This window comes from Vitis riparia, chromosome 10 (assembly GCF_004353265.1).
Source record: "Vitis riparia cultivar Riparia Gloire de Montpellier isolate 1030 chromosome 10, EGFV_Vit.rip_1.0, whole genome shotgun sequence".
NCBI classification, from domain to species: domain Eukaryota; kingdom Viridiplantae; phylum Streptophyta; class Magnoliopsida; order Vitales; family Vitaceae; genus Vitis; species Vitis riparia.
Genome location: NC_048440.1, coordinates 20,709,043 through 20,722,538, shown reverse-complemented (window position 1 = coordinate 20,722,538; position 13,496 = coordinate 20,709,043). Strand labels below are relative to the sequence as shown.

At 36.1% G+C, this 13,496-nt stretch overlaps 4 protein-coding genes and 1 non-coding gene across 7 annotated transcripts; 2 read left to right on the top strand and 3 right to left on the bottom strand.

Moving 5' to 3' along the window:
- Window positions 1-3,609, top strand: LOC117924385 (trihelix transcription factor GTL1). Of its 2 annotated transcripts, XM_034843010.1 has the most exons (3): window positions 1-543; window positions 2,119-2,896; window positions 3,262-3,609. In XM_034843010.1, the coding sequence occupies exons 1-2, from the start codon at window positions 68-70 to the stop codon at window positions 2,891-2,893; spliced, it is 1,251 nt and encodes a 416-aa protein (XP_034698901.1). In that variant the 5' UTR covers window positions 1-67; the 3' UTR covers window positions 2,894-2,896; window positions 3,262-3,609. The 2 variants fall into 2 exon arrangements, with proteins under 2 accessions (XP_034698901.1, XP_034698900.1); XM_034843009.1 differs by lacking the exon at window positions 3,262-3,609 and having other exon boundaries at window positions 2,119-3,016.
- A 219-nt stretch (window positions 3,610-3,828) lies between these two features.
- Window positions 3,829-4,318, bottom strand: LOC117923213. Its single transcript, XM_034841438.1, has 2 exons — window positions 4,265-4,318; window positions 3,829-4,157 (listed from the first exon to the last, which is right to left on the bottom strand). Exons 1-2 carry the CDS (start codon window positions 4,316-4,318, stop codon window positions 3,849-3,851), a joined length of 363 nt encoding a protein of 120 aa, XP_034697329.1. The 3' UTR covers window positions 3,829-3,848.
- LOC117924386 (nuclear transcription factor Y subunit B-6) lies at window positions 3,937-6,850 on the top strand. 2 transcript variants are annotated; one of them, XM_034843011.1, is made up of 3 exons: window positions 4,426-4,481; window positions 4,625-5,599; window positions 6,107-6,850. In XM_034843011.1, exons 2-3 carry the CDS (start codon window positions 5,518-5,520, stop codon window positions 6,688-6,690), a joined length of 666 nt encoding a protein of 221 aa, XP_034698902.1. In that variant the 5' UTR covers window positions 4,426-4,481; window positions 4,625-5,517; the 3' UTR covers window positions 6,691-6,850. The 2 variants fall into 2 exon arrangements, with proteins under 2 accessions (XP_034698903.1, XP_034698902.1); XM_034843012.1 differs by lacking the exon at window positions 4,625-5,599 and having other exon boundaries at window positions 3,937-4,481.
- A 67-nt stretch (window positions 6,851-6,917) lies between these two features.
- TRNAT-CGU lies at window positions 6,918-6,989 on the bottom strand. Its single transcript has one exon. It is a non-coding gene; the product is annotated as a tRNA-Thr (tRNA).
- An 861-nt stretch (window positions 6,990-7,850) lies between these two features.
- LOC117922902 (tRNA (guanine(9)-N1)-methyltransferase) lies at window positions 7,851-10,901 on the bottom strand. Its single transcript, XM_034841112.1, has 3 exons — window positions 10,437-10,901; window positions 8,526-8,885; window positions 7,851-8,398 (listed from the first exon to the last, which is right to left on the bottom strand). Exons 1-3 carry the CDS (start codon window positions 10,836-10,838, stop codon window positions 8,183-8,185), a joined length of 978 nt encoding a protein of 325 aa, XP_034697003.1. The 5' UTR covers window positions 10,839-10,901; the 3' UTR covers window positions 7,851-8,182.
- Window positions 10,902-13,496: the final 2,595 nt, after the last annotated feature.

Genomic DNA, 13,496 nt, shown 5'->3' with positions numbered 1-13,496 from the left:
TACTAACCCCATTTCACCTATCTCATACTCCTCGGCCGCGATTTTTTTACCCTCCACGGTCACCGCCATGGAACTCTTCTCCGGCGACCGTCCAATAACCAACCCCGACCACTTTCCCGAACACATAGCTCCGTTCCCCGTGGCCGCCGATCTTATCTACGACGAGCAAGCGGCCGTGATTCGCTCGCCGGAGATCGAGCACCGACAACAGTTGCCCCCGCAGAAGCTCCGTCCGATCAGATGCAACGGCAAGGCGCTGGCGGAGCAGCACTCCGATCCTCAATCGTGCGAGCTGATTCCGGAGATTGAGGACATCTCCGGGAACCTACTGAGTGTCGCGTCCCCTGAAGTAGGGTTTCTGTCACAGAGGATGTGTTTGCTCAATGGAGCATCGAAGGAGTTCTCTGATTCTGCGGTGAAAGTTGATGTCGGCGAGTTAGAAGAGAACAGCGGTGGTATTTTCGGAAACGGCTACTTTGAGGCGAAGGCTATGGCGGCATTGCCTAATATTACGAATCCAAACCCGGATGACACTGAATCTAGGTAATTTTACTGGTTTAATTAGTATTTTATTTTCTTGATTTTTCAATCGTATATTTCCTTATATTGTATGAACTGTAGAAACCACAGGTAGCAATGGTGATATGCTTTTCTGTTGTTCCGGATTCACATTTTATTGCGGTGGTATTGTCTTTTACTCCCTTTCTATATGCATAACGCCCATTTGTTAAATGTCCAAAGCCAAAGGTGAAGGAATGGGGGCGAGGATAGTACTAGAACATGCTTGAAATTTGCCAAAATTTTACAGTTTCTCAGGAAAGTTCAATACTTACTATTGAGGTTTAACCATTGCAGCATCTGGAAAACAATGAATCATGTGAACTGAAAACTGTTTGACACTAAAACCATATGGCTTCAGTAATTGTTGGAGGTGTAAATTATGATCACAAGGGATGATTTTTTTTTTTTTTTTTTTTTTAAGGTTTTTTTTGGATCTTGGGAAGAACGGGAAAAGTAGAGGAAAGTGCAGAATATATAGGGCTGGTAAGAAAGATCACATGCATAATAAGATACTTGAAAGAAATGAAATTTTCTATGGAAGAAAATTGTAGTTCGTGGGAAATTAAATGCATGAGAAATGATTCCATTTAGACCAGAACATTAGGTGTAAAATGCTCGGGGACATTGTAGGTGCTTTGAGTTGATGGGTGTCCTATATTGTGCACTTGGGTTGCACACTATCACCTAAAAAATGAGATGAAACAAAAAATTTGGTTGCATGTGTTCTTTTTATAAGTAAATAGAATTTATTAATAAGGCTCCTAACAGGAGGGAGCATATTCCCCTACAGAGGGGGTATACAAGGAACATTTGGTTGCACATATTCAACTGTTTCCTTTTATTCTTGTATTATATTATTTTGTGTTTGACGAGATCGTGCATCTTTTAGTTTCAAGTGGAACTTCTTTTAGTGGCTTCATTTAGCATTTCTTTAGTGGAGAGCACATAAATGAATAGTGTTATGACACTCTCAAAAAACGATAAAATCGACTACAACAAAGGAATCAAGTAGTGTATGTAACAAAGTCTAACATAGATTCAGAACAGGATATAATAATACTATAATGATATAAAGGGATGAGATATATTGTCTTGCTCGTATTGATGTATGGAGTAATGAGTTGTAAAATTTGTTCCAAGTGGAACTTTCTTTATTGGCTTAATTTAGCATTACTTTAGTGGAGAGTACATAAATCAATAGTGTTAGATACTCAAAAAAATGACAAAATTGACTATAACAAAGTAATCAAGTAGTGTACGTAACAACACATAGATTCAGAACAGGATTTAGTGATACTATAATGATATAAAGGGATGAGATATATTGTCTTGCACATATTGATGTTTATGATCAAAGTTGAACATCAGCTTAACAAGCATTATAAGTAGTAGATATTGTCAATATTATAAATATATTGAAGAGCATATGCAATCTTGCTCATCAATTGCCTGTTATAGCTTTACAATGGGACTGTGGAAGTGTATTAGGGTATCACTTCAATCCAGATCCAAAATCATCATTTTTAACCCATTAATGTGATTTGTCTTTGGTTTCAGCTCATCTTCAGATGATGGTGGGGATTCATCAGAGGGGATCACACTACCAGGGAAACGTAAGAGGAAGAGAAGAACAAGAAAAAAGCTTGAGTTTTTCCTGGAAAGTTTGGCTAGGAAAGTAATCAAGAATCAAGAGCAAATGCATATGCAGTTAATAGAGTTGCTAGAAAAGAGGGAGAGGGATAGAATAGTTAGAGAAGAAGCTTGGAAGCAGCAGGAGATGGACAGGGCAAAGAGGTATGAGGAGGTAAGAGCGCAAGAGACATCTCGTAGCTTAGCTCTCATTTCTTTCATCCAGAATGTGTTGGGTCATGAAATTCATTGCCCCCAGTCATTAGAAAACTCAAGCCTGGAAGAGGAAATTCAGAACCAAGAAATTCAAAATCAGAGGGATTTAAGGTATGATCCAAGTAATAAGAGATGGCCAAAATCTGAAGTGCAAGCCCTCATCACACTCCGAACTACATTGGATCACAAGTTTCGCAATATGGGTGCAAAAGGTTCTATATGGGAAGAGATATCTGCTGGAATGTCCAGTATGGGCTATACCCGGACAGCAAAGAAGTGTAAAGAGAAATGGGAGAACATCAACAAGTACTACAGAAGATCAACAGGCAGTGGAAAGAAGCTTCCTTACTTTAATGAGTTGGACGTTCTCTACAAAAATGGACTCATCAATCCAGGAAATCCCTCTAACAACACAAACATTGATCCATGTAATAGTACAAAAACCGAGTACGAGGACTATGAGGAAGAAGATACTACAAAGGAGTAAATGGTAAAAAACTTCACTCTGCGGTGTCTTAACTTTTGCCCTAGTATCAGTTACCTTTCTGCATAAACATTGAGTGACAGATGAATTTTGTATGAAAACTTCACTCTGCGGTGTCTTAGCTTTTGCCCTAGTATCAGTCTGCATAAACATTGAGAGACAGATGAATTTTGTATGATTTTCCCCATGACTTTAGTACCTTTTCAGTCTATTTGGTTTGAACCCTTTTCCAGGTACCTCTTAAAAGAAATGCAGGAGTTAGTATTCCATTCCTTTATCTTTCTTCCTTTTCACAACTACTATTACTTGCAGAAAATGATCACAGAAACGAAATTAAATTATTCTGTTATTGCTTAAAAATTGTTTATCAGATGAACAGGGTGATGGGGCTTGGTGTGACCAAACAAAGAGCACAAGGCCGAGAAAATGCAAGAGGGTGGAGAGAGGGAATGAGAGAGATGAGGATAACCAATACAAAAGGAGGATCTGGCTACATATATTGTGGGAATTCAGTACAGAAGCAACCAGTCTCTGTGACCACCATCGCCCATCCTCCTACTATATGCAAATGCAGGTGGGCAGAGAAGACGGTGAAAAGATTCAGTCCTGTTCAATCACCATTATTTCTCGATTAATAACGCATGGGTAATGGTTTCTTTTCAGAAATGCAAGTGTAGACGCAATTAATGAAAGAAAGAAAAATGGTTTTGAATGGATAATCCTTGTGGGTCCCATATTTGATTCTATCCACCATAGTTTTTATAACATTTTCCAAACAATGTTTTAATGATTGATTCCAAAGAATTCCAAAACCCTCTTCACATGAGTCAAATTTGGCATGATATTTTTCCCAAGGAACACACCTTCAACCACCCCATATTATATAATATAAGAATGAGATAATATTACAAATGAAAAGATCACACAATGTGGTAATGTGGGACAAGGAATAACAAATTTAGGATTGATTGGAGGCGTGAGAGAGGAAGATGAGAATGAAGATCAAGACCGCCGGGAAGACGAGGAGCATGCATGGAGAAGGAGCCTGCACTGGGCCCATTCCCAATGGAACAAATATGAGCAATGCAGCCACCACCAGGACCATCGTCACTGCACCAGCGCCCCACCCACCCTCATCCATCTTCTTGTCTTCTTCAAGAACTCGATCCGACCCTACGGTTATGATTCCGGGCCTATAAATACTCCCCGCGGTGCCCCTTCCATAGGACACAGCCCCTGGCGGTCCAACGCGATGGTTGGTCCCATTCTCCCAAAGGCCATATTATTCCACTGCGGGTAGGAAGAGAGGGGTCATCTACACCCCACAAACTGTAACCCGCCACGTGGCTAAAAATGAAAAGGTGAGCAACCGACAAGTGGCGGTGATGGGAGGGGGAATTCCGGTTTCCTCGTTGACATCGCCACCATGGCACGTGGAGAGGAGGGTCTTTTGTAGTATAAATGTTAGACACTTGCCGAGTATGAAATAGTTCAGCTTTCGGTTTCAGACCAAATTTGAGAGTGAAGAGAGATAGGGAGATGGAGAGTGGAGGCCTCCATGGCTACAGAAAGCTCTCCAAGACAACCTCTGGTAAAATTAATGCTTACCCATTATAGATATATGTATATGTATCTGGGTGTGAGTCACCTTTTTATTTTTTCTTTTGAGAAATGAAAATTTTCTGGGCTTTGTTTGGGTCTTGGAAATTCAATGTTTTTTCTTGACTTTTCCAGAGATCCAAACAGAGGCTCTCAGCATTGATGTTTTGCATGCAGGGACTGTGTATGATTCGATTGTTGAGACATTGTCGCCTGATCTAGTGTTCTTCTCCTGCATGCAAGTGTGTCTTGGGATTCTGCTCTCTCTTATCTTGAAGACAACCTCCATTTTTAGCTTTTTCTCACCGTTGAGATCTAGTGTTCTTTCTTTTTCTGTGATGGTTCTGGTCTGATTACTTGCATGCAACTGTAGAAAAATGTTCTCTGACGCTTTGATATCCGGGTTCTTCGCTTGGATCCCTGCAGTAACTTTCTCTTCTGATGTTTGTCTTCCCCTTGAAGCTTTATTTTCTAGGAAATAGAGCTTGGCGGTGACTCTTCCTTTTTTGCTTGGAAATCGTTTTCACCCTTCTTGTGATTCACAGCCCTTTAATTACAGCGATGGGCAAACTTGCTCACGTCTTAAAATTTATTTGTTTTTTTCTTTACTTGGACTTCGGATTTGATCCATTATCTTTATTGATTACATTTTGTATGATGTTGATTATATTTATTGGAGTAAAATGTGCCCATGGCGGGCATGGCCTCTCTGCATATATATAGATATGGGGTTATGGAAGCTAGAGTACTGCAAAAAGGTAGTGGAGAAGAAATGGTTGAAGTAATGGGTTGTGAAAATCACAGTACCTTACAAATGGCTAGCATGCAGAAGAAGGTCCCACATGACCTTGTCAACACTTGGCGCTCATGCACTTTGATTATACACAACCCTTCCCATTTACACAGTCACCGTCTACTTTAACCTAGACATTACACCAATTTTCACTCTTAACTAGGCTTGGCGTGCTCTTGCTGCTGCGTTTTTTACCAAGATTTTTGAAGAACCTGAACACAAATGTGGGTTAAAAATGCAGCAGAAATCAGAAGAAAGAGGGATGACTTTTTGTTTCAGTTTTAAAGCTATTGATCTTTGCATGTTGTCAAGCTCAGGTAAGCAGTACTTGAGCCCTTTGTGATTTAGGTTTTGGCAGCCTCTTTCTCTAGCAGTGTCAAGTTTTTACAAATGATGGATGAAGCCACATTTATAAGAACGTATATGAACTGTTTTTGTTGGTTTCTCTCCCTTTTGCTCAGTGGGGGTTTGTCATTTTCCTTGTAGCTTTAAGCAAGTAAAGAAATTCATCAAAACCCACTAATGGCTTCTTTCCTGGTGGCCCACCATGCATGTGGTCGATGCCAACTTCTTTGTCTGAATGCCCTTTACAGTTGTTCATTCGGGAGTGGACCCACATAGCTTATCCCCTAAAAAATCAATTCCTTATGCATCCACTCTTACAGTGGTAACATAAAATATGGTATGGTAGCTATGGTTTATAAACGACGAATCCAAACCCACATTTGCATTTTTTTTTTCTTTTAGGGTTATTTTTGAATAGTTTTAGTGTTGGGGAGAGATGGTGTAGTGAATAATTTATTGCGTGATTTGGTCTGTCCCAGGAATGAAGCTGACAGAACCCAATGAGAAGCAGCCTGAGAGCAATCAGATGTCCAACAATTCAGCCATGGAAGACACTGAATGCACTGTGAGGGAACAAGACAGGTTCATGCCAATAGCGAATGTGATCAGGATCATGCGCAAAATCCTACCCCCACATGCCAAAATCTCGGATGATGCCAAGGAAACAATCCAGGAGTGTGTGTCTGAGTACATCAGCTTCATCACAGGTGAAGCCAATGAGCGGTGCCAGCGCGAGCAGCGCAAGACCATCACTGCAGAGGACGTGCTGTGGGCAATGAGCAAACTTGGTTTTGATGACTACATGGAGCCACTCACCATGTACCTCCACCGCTACCGCGAGCTTGAAGGCGACCGTACCACCATCAGGAGTGAGCCAGTGGTGAAGAGGAATGTGGAGTTTGGGGGTCTGAGCGTGGCGGCATTTGCGCCGGCGTTTCATATGGGTCATCACCAGGGGTTCTTTGGAGCAGCAGCCATGAGTGGATACTTGAAGGAAGCTCCCAATGCAGGCACATCCCAGGCTGCAGTGGCTAGCTTGGAACCATATGGCCAGTACAAATGAGCTTAAAACAAAATACTAGCTAGAGAGAGTAGTAGTTTCTAGTGAGGTGAAGGTGAAAATAAATGGAATGTAATCAAAGGAAAAGAGTTTTTGTTGGGACGCTGTTATGCAAAATCAGCTGGGGTTTCCTGGTTGATCCTCCTTCTAATTAAGGTCCTTTTGCTATCTAGTCTCTGGTCTTACCAAAATAGCATTTGGGGAAAAAAAAAATATCAAAATTTTCATCGAGCTCCCAGCGAGGATCGAACTCGCGACCTTTCGCTTACGAAGCGAACGCACTACCACTATGCTATGGAAGCTCTGTGTTGGCTTTCGCCCAAGTAAAAGAATTTATCAAAAGTCCAAGGCACTACGGAATCACAGGCTTCTCTTTCCAAGAAAAAAATAAAAAACTAAGTTGGTCTTAAAAATAAATTTTTATTTTGATTTTGTAAATTCAATTTGTATAATATAAACTAAGTTAAATTCATGTTTTATTAAAAATAAAAATAATTTTATAGTTATTAATAAGTTAACAAATAAATATTTTTTAATAAAAAAAATGATATTAACATCTTGAAAGAATAATTGATTTATTTTTAAAAAATAAATAACAATAATTTAAAACTAATAATTACTAATATTATTTTATTTTAAATGAATTTAAAAATAGAACATTAAATGCTATAAATTCTTAAAAATAGAACATTATTTTTAAATGGCATTAATTAAAAAAATCCTAAAGATATTTTTTCCAATAAAAATAAAAAATTAATTTAATTTGTGTAGTTTGAGAGATTTTTTTAAGTAAAGACAAAAAAATATTTTGAACTATATGGGTATTATTGTCATTTTCTTTGCAATCTAGGTTTCATTGCTACCTAAAATTGAAATAGAATCAAGTAATCATTTCAATCTTACTTTCCTAGTAGTGGGTTGACTTGTTACGTGTGGGATTACACTGCAGATGCACCACCTTAGCTACTCGCCCTAAGACCATTGCTCAAGAATTTTTGTGCTTCTCCTTCAATATTTCTGTTGTTTCTCTTCCTAATCTTGTTTTGCACTGAGATTTTGGGATCGGCTGTAAATTGGTTATTCAAATAATAAGACAAGAAGGCCTAAGGATTTCTGTTGATGGGCACAGGTTGAAAACTGTAGAAGCAGTGGCACCTTCTACATAATCCATCAAACAAATTGATTTGATGATCAAAATCATCACAACTCGGTTGAGTACTCTTACAATGGCGACCAATGGTCCATATACTCCTGGTAATGGGCCTATATTGAGGTGGACTTTTCATTTTACAGAATTCTAGATTAGGTGTGTTTGATTAAGAGGATGTTCAATACTTTTTGCCTATGAAATCAAAATCGAAACAAAAGGGCTCTTCTTGACAATCATCGGGTGAATAACATTTTACAGCACTGATTTCTAATTATTCTGAACAAACTATGTTGAGGGGCAAAAACTGCTTCAAGGGCAATCAAAGTTATGTGTCAGTAACTTCCTCTAGCCATTGGAAGGGGATTCAGTGCGCATCTTTTTCATCTCTAGTTGGTCTTCTCCCTCTTCGTTTTCTTCTCCTTCTTCTACCTCTCCCTGGCAATCTTCTGAGTCAGCTCCACCTCTTTTCCTTTGGGGAATCACCTGAAAGAATGAATCCTTCCAATCCTTGGTTTCCAAGAACTTGAGGAGTATCTCTATTACTTGATTTACAGTGAGGACCTGCACTCAGAATCAACAATATGCTTAATAATGAGAGGACTGAGGGGAAAAGAATTGAATTTTGCAAAAATTTCAGCTCTAAATTTTGCTGATGTGGTCGATTTTCATGGGCCAAGACCAACAATACCTGGGAACTCGACATCTTCAAGTAATTCCCGATAGGGAGTTTTGCAGTTTGGATCCCTTGCTCTTGTGCTTTCTTCATTGTTATCCCTTTCCACCGGTTCCTATCCACTAAACCACCAACAATATATATTTTCTTTGGGTCAAGTTCATCCAGAATAGTTTCTGAATCTGCTGTGAGATATACCAGATTGTGTTTCTCATCTTGCAATGCTTCAATATATGATTGGTTCTCCTTCTCAATTATCCACTTATCAAATCCTGGAAGCCTTTGCAATTGACTTCCCATTTTCCCATTGCATCCAGTCAACCAGAGATGGCAGGGAGAAGCGCATCTTCTGTTCACCGCATAACAATACATAATCTGGAGGTTTCATCAATAACAAATTATTTATTAGAAAATAAGTAGGCATATACCATATTTTAAATCCTTCTTGAATAAAATAAATCAACAAATATAGACATCAATAAATACTAAGATTCATGTTCACTCCATGATAATCATAAAGAGCATTAAATCCCTAATGAATACCCATGTTAAACTCAGATCATCGGTGGACAAGAAAGCATAGTGCTCCCTGCTACCATGCAAAAAAATAGCAATTGCTACACTTTGTGACTGAGTAACTGCAGTTACCAAACATTGACAAAGAGAAATCCCGATGCAAGAACAATCATTTCAACAATTTATTTCACAACAATGTATATTTGTCCTTTTTTTTTATAGGCAACAACATATATTTGTCTTCTAATGTGTATTGCTTATCTTCCGAATGTAGCATGTTAGGAATTCTTGTGTGCATATTTTATACCACCTACTCTCCCACGTGTTTTAACAAAGTTCTCCTGATTATTTGTGTTCAGGGATTCCAAAATTACTTCCCACCAAATCTGAAGTAAACCCACTCACTCTCCCCTTTTTCACAATGTGTTCCTGATGCTTCATGTTCATGGATTCTATGACCATTTGCCACTCCAAAATTAACCATTTTGCCTGGGACATCCATCACTTGACTAACGTTGTTTCCCATTTTTCCCTTCGATCACATGGTCCCATTGGAACGAAAACATACAGAATGAGCTCCTTTTGGCTGGAAAACAAAATGATAGCAGTGCCAAATAAAAATAATAATGCTTGACTCACATCTTAAAGAACTTCAGATTAACTGAGCAGCCTAATGTACATAGAAATGAACACCAGCATCACCCAGAATATTTAAGACTCGAAGAAGGCAAAGATCATTCTAACAATACCCCAAGAATAAAGCTCAAAATGTCACAAACTGAAGAATTCAATCATCTGCCACACACCGCCCAAACTATTCTCTACTGTATGAAGAAAACTAGATTGTTCAATACTTTCATCAGTCCTATTAGTGGTCCCATAATTCAAATAGATTATAGATCTCAACTTTCAAGTGATAGAGACTTGTATACACCAACTTCAACAAGTTGTCCCTGGGTTCTTGCGTGGAAATTAATATTGAATTTGCTTGTAAGTCAGTAACAAATACTTAACAAACAAGCTAACCCCTGTCATAGACACAATCTGAAAACAGAATGAACAAATCAAAATGGGCCATAAGCAGAAAATTTTTCTACCAAAAGAATAAATAGATGCAAAGTTTGTTGAAATTGCAGATAATTGGGGCTCGAATTTGCTAAAAATGGAAATTTTTTCACCAATAAAAAAGCCATATATGCTCACTATTTCTAATGCTGCTCGGAAAACTTGTTGAAGCGAAATGCTCGAAAAAACAGGGGATAGTATGGAAAAGTGAGAATATTTTTAACACTTATCATCAAACAAACAATAGTCAAAATTTTGCCCCTTTCTTTTTCATCCATTTTCTTAGCAACCAAACAAAATTTAAACATATATGCATTTATATAAGAAATGGCTAAAGTTATAGACCTGTTGAACAAGGCTATTGATTTCGTTAGGCGTCATAAGGTCAGAGAAGTCGAGATCAACGACGATGTTCTGGCCGTGTTCTTTGGCATTGGTAAGTCTCTGGACCTTCTTCTCCCTCTCCTCCGACCTCTTCTCCATTCTCTCCTTTCTGAGGCCTTTTCGTGACTCTATCAGCTTTGATCTCTCTTCTTCGTCGACGCTCGCAAGCATCTCCTCCCACTCCTTCCGCTTCCGCTCCGCTTCTTTCTTCTTCTGCTCCTTCATGGCCGCTTTCTTCTCCGCCTTCTTCGCTTCCATCCTCTGCTGCTTCAACAGCTTCTTCTGAGCGTTTTTGGAGAGAGTCAGAGGAGGAGGAGGAGCGGGGGCGTTTTGGTCATTTCGCTCGGCCTCCATTGCTTCCATTTTCTGCAGAGCACGAACGGGACTGGTCTAGCCCCTAGGGTTTCGGTTGGGAAGCCGACTCTCGCAGTGATTCAGTGCAAATACTTAAAACGACGTCGTTCTATCGGTTAACTGTAAAGCCAAACACGTGGCAGTATCTTTAATGTTGTCAGTGACACGTGCAAAGCGTTTTCTTTTTATCTAATAGCGTAACTTATAAAATAAAATAAAATAACTTTTTAAAAATAATAATAATAATAAGACTTCAAAAAATAATTCCAATTCTGGAACATGTGGAAAAGACAAAATTGGCCTCTTTCTGCTGTAGATGTTTTTCCCAAATTTTATGTCATATTTTCCAAGTTCATCACTTTAATCGCTTGAATACGTGGCAAAATATGATAAGGCATAATAAAAAGTCGCTCTCACTTATTAAATACAAAATCTTATATATGATTATGGCGACAACTTGGAAGGGTTTCATATTAATGACTTAATCAAATCTAATCTGCACTAAAAAACAATCACTCAAACTCAACCTAACCCGACAATCAAGCACTCAATTCAACCTTTTTTTGAAAATTTTGAGTTGATCAAGTTAAACTTAAATTTATCATGTCAAACTTAAATTGATCGAGTTAATTAAGTTATATAATTTAAAATTCATACATAAAAGTTTCTATATATATATATTCAAATTTAAATAATAAATAATACAAAAGTTGAAAATAAAATTATATATATGCTTTAAAAAAAAATGAAAAAGCTTATACTGTATCAAAAGTCAAATAAACATACACGTGTGTATATATAGAGGATAATAAATATTATAAAAATATTAAATCAGGTTAAACTTTGATTATTCAAAAGTTTGATTCAAGTTCAACCTAAATTAAATTCCAATTCAAAAAACTTAACCCAAATTTTGAGTTGAATCTAGGTTGGGTTTGGTCAGACCGTTCAAATTGCACCTTTATATGCAATGATCTATAAAATGTAAAAATGATAATAAAAAATATTTTTTTCTTTCATTTTTTAAAAATGTAACGAGTAAATAAAAATGGGTTTAAATTTACATATACTAAAATATTATTTTTAAATATAATCAAATTCATACAATTTACAAATCTTCCTTATATGAAAATTATTTTTTTAAGGTATTATTTTTTTTATTATCTATATGTGTAGAAAAAAGGAATATATTAAAACGGGAATAAACATAAATTATAATACCATATAAATTAAAATAAAATAAATCAAAATTGTAATAAGAGTGGGATTTGATTTTTATGCCAATTAATTTTTTACTTATATTCCTATTTTAAAAATAATCCAAATATATAATTTATTTTTCTCATTTTCACTCTCTATTTAAATATTCTAAACATAACCTTTATACCACGTTGACCATCATTTTGCCAAAGTTGATCATTTTGAACTGACCAATAGCTCGACATTATAATGGCAACAAAATTTACGCATATCATGGCTAAAAGTTAGATAGCCAATTTTGGTTTTCTATAGCCTAGGGGAGGCCTATAAAAAGTTACATATCCTAAGTCAAGAACTTTAGACAACAATAAATACGTGGACCCATGAATTTAAACTCTATTTATAGGGATGGTTTGACGATATTTTTATTTGAAGCGATTTTAAGAGTATCACCAATTTTGATGTTATAAGAATGTGTTTTACAATAATTTTTATAAATTTTTTAATATTTTAAAAATAAAAATTTTAAAGTATTATAAAATTTTGAAATATTTTATAAGATTATTATCAAACGCATCTTGAATGGTTTTTTAGTTTTAAAATTAAAAGCGTTTTATAAAAATATTGTCAAATGAGTTTTTATGTATGACCTTTTTATACATAAAAAGTAATCAATTTTACATTATTTAAATAATGTGAATGGAACTGAAAGTTGAAATTTTTATATTTCAAAATAACGTGGACATATATTGTGAAGTAATATTAAAAATATGTGTATTATTTGATAAATCGATCAATGATGTTAAAGAATCTTACAAGTTTAATACCAAACAAGTACCGTTTTATTTTATTAACAAATGAATGTTATTTCAATTAAGGGAAAAATTGAACGATTAATAGTTGAAAAGCTTTTGCATGCACATGCTACATGCAAAAGAATAATATTTGTATAAGATACTCATTTTTAATAGATGATTAAAAACAAGTAAATATTTAAGCCATGAGAAAATGTTTTTTCATCAAAAGTTTATATGATATAATTCAATGTATCAAATCGTAAGTTTTGACACATAGCAAATCGTAAGTTTTACTCAACTAAACTTTATAATTTTGGACGATTATTAATATATTCACATCAATCAAAACATCTTATCGATAAAATTTAATTTATAATTATTAAAATATCTAAAAGATTTAATTATAAAACCTATCATTTTCACAAGTCAAATTCGAAACTTCAAATAATTTTATTAAAATTAATATCAAATCAAATTAATTTACCATCTAACATCTTCAAGAATACTCATATGGATGTTTATCCTTCCATTAACACCATATTTTTCATCACTCATCAAATCACTCTAAAATAAAAAATAATATTATTTTTCAGAAGAGATTGAGATGGAAGTCGTTTGTAAAATGATTTATATATATTAAAAAAAAGGCACTTTAATCTAAACCAAAATG

Excerpts from the sequence above, each read along its gene's own strand:
- LOC117924385 (XM_034843010.1), top strand. The coding sequence starts at position 68 with ATGGAACTCTTCTCCGGCGACCGTCCAATAACCAACCCCGACCACTTT. Across the intron at positions 544-2,118 it reads CCGGATGACACTGAATCTAG|CTCATCTTCAGATGATGGTG; the intron begins GTAATTTTACTG and ends CTTTGGTTTCAG.
- LOC117923213 (XM_034841438.1), bottom strand. The coding sequence starts at position 4,318 with ATGGTGGCGATGTCAACGAGGAAACCGGAATTCCCCCTCCCATCACCG. Across the intron at positions 4,158-4,264 it reads CCCTCCCATCACCGCCACTT|AATGGGACCAACCATCGCGT; the intron begins GTCGGTTGCTCA and ends GGCCTTTGGGAG.
- LOC117924386 (XM_034843011.1), top strand. The coding sequence starts at position 5,518 with ATGCAGCAGAAATCAGAAGAAAGAGGGATGACTTTTTGTTTCAGTTTT. Across the intron at positions 5,600-6,106 it reads TTGCATGTTGTCAAGCTCAG|GAATGAAGCTGACAGAACCC; the intron begins GTAAGCAGTACT and ends GGTCTGTCCCAG.
- LOC117922902 (XM_034841112.1), bottom strand. The coding sequence starts at position 10,838 with ATGGAAGCAATGGAGGCCGAGCGAAATGACCAAAACGCCCCCGCTCCT. Across the intron at positions 8,886-10,436 it reads TCAATAGCCTTGTTCAACAG|ATTATGTATTGTTATGCGGT; the intron begins GTCTATAACTTT and ends TGAAACCTCCAG. Across the intron at positions 8,399-8,525 it reads TGAAGATGTCGAGTTCCCAG|GTCCTCACTGTAAATCAAGT; the intron begins GTATTGTTGGTC and ends TTCTGAGTGCAG.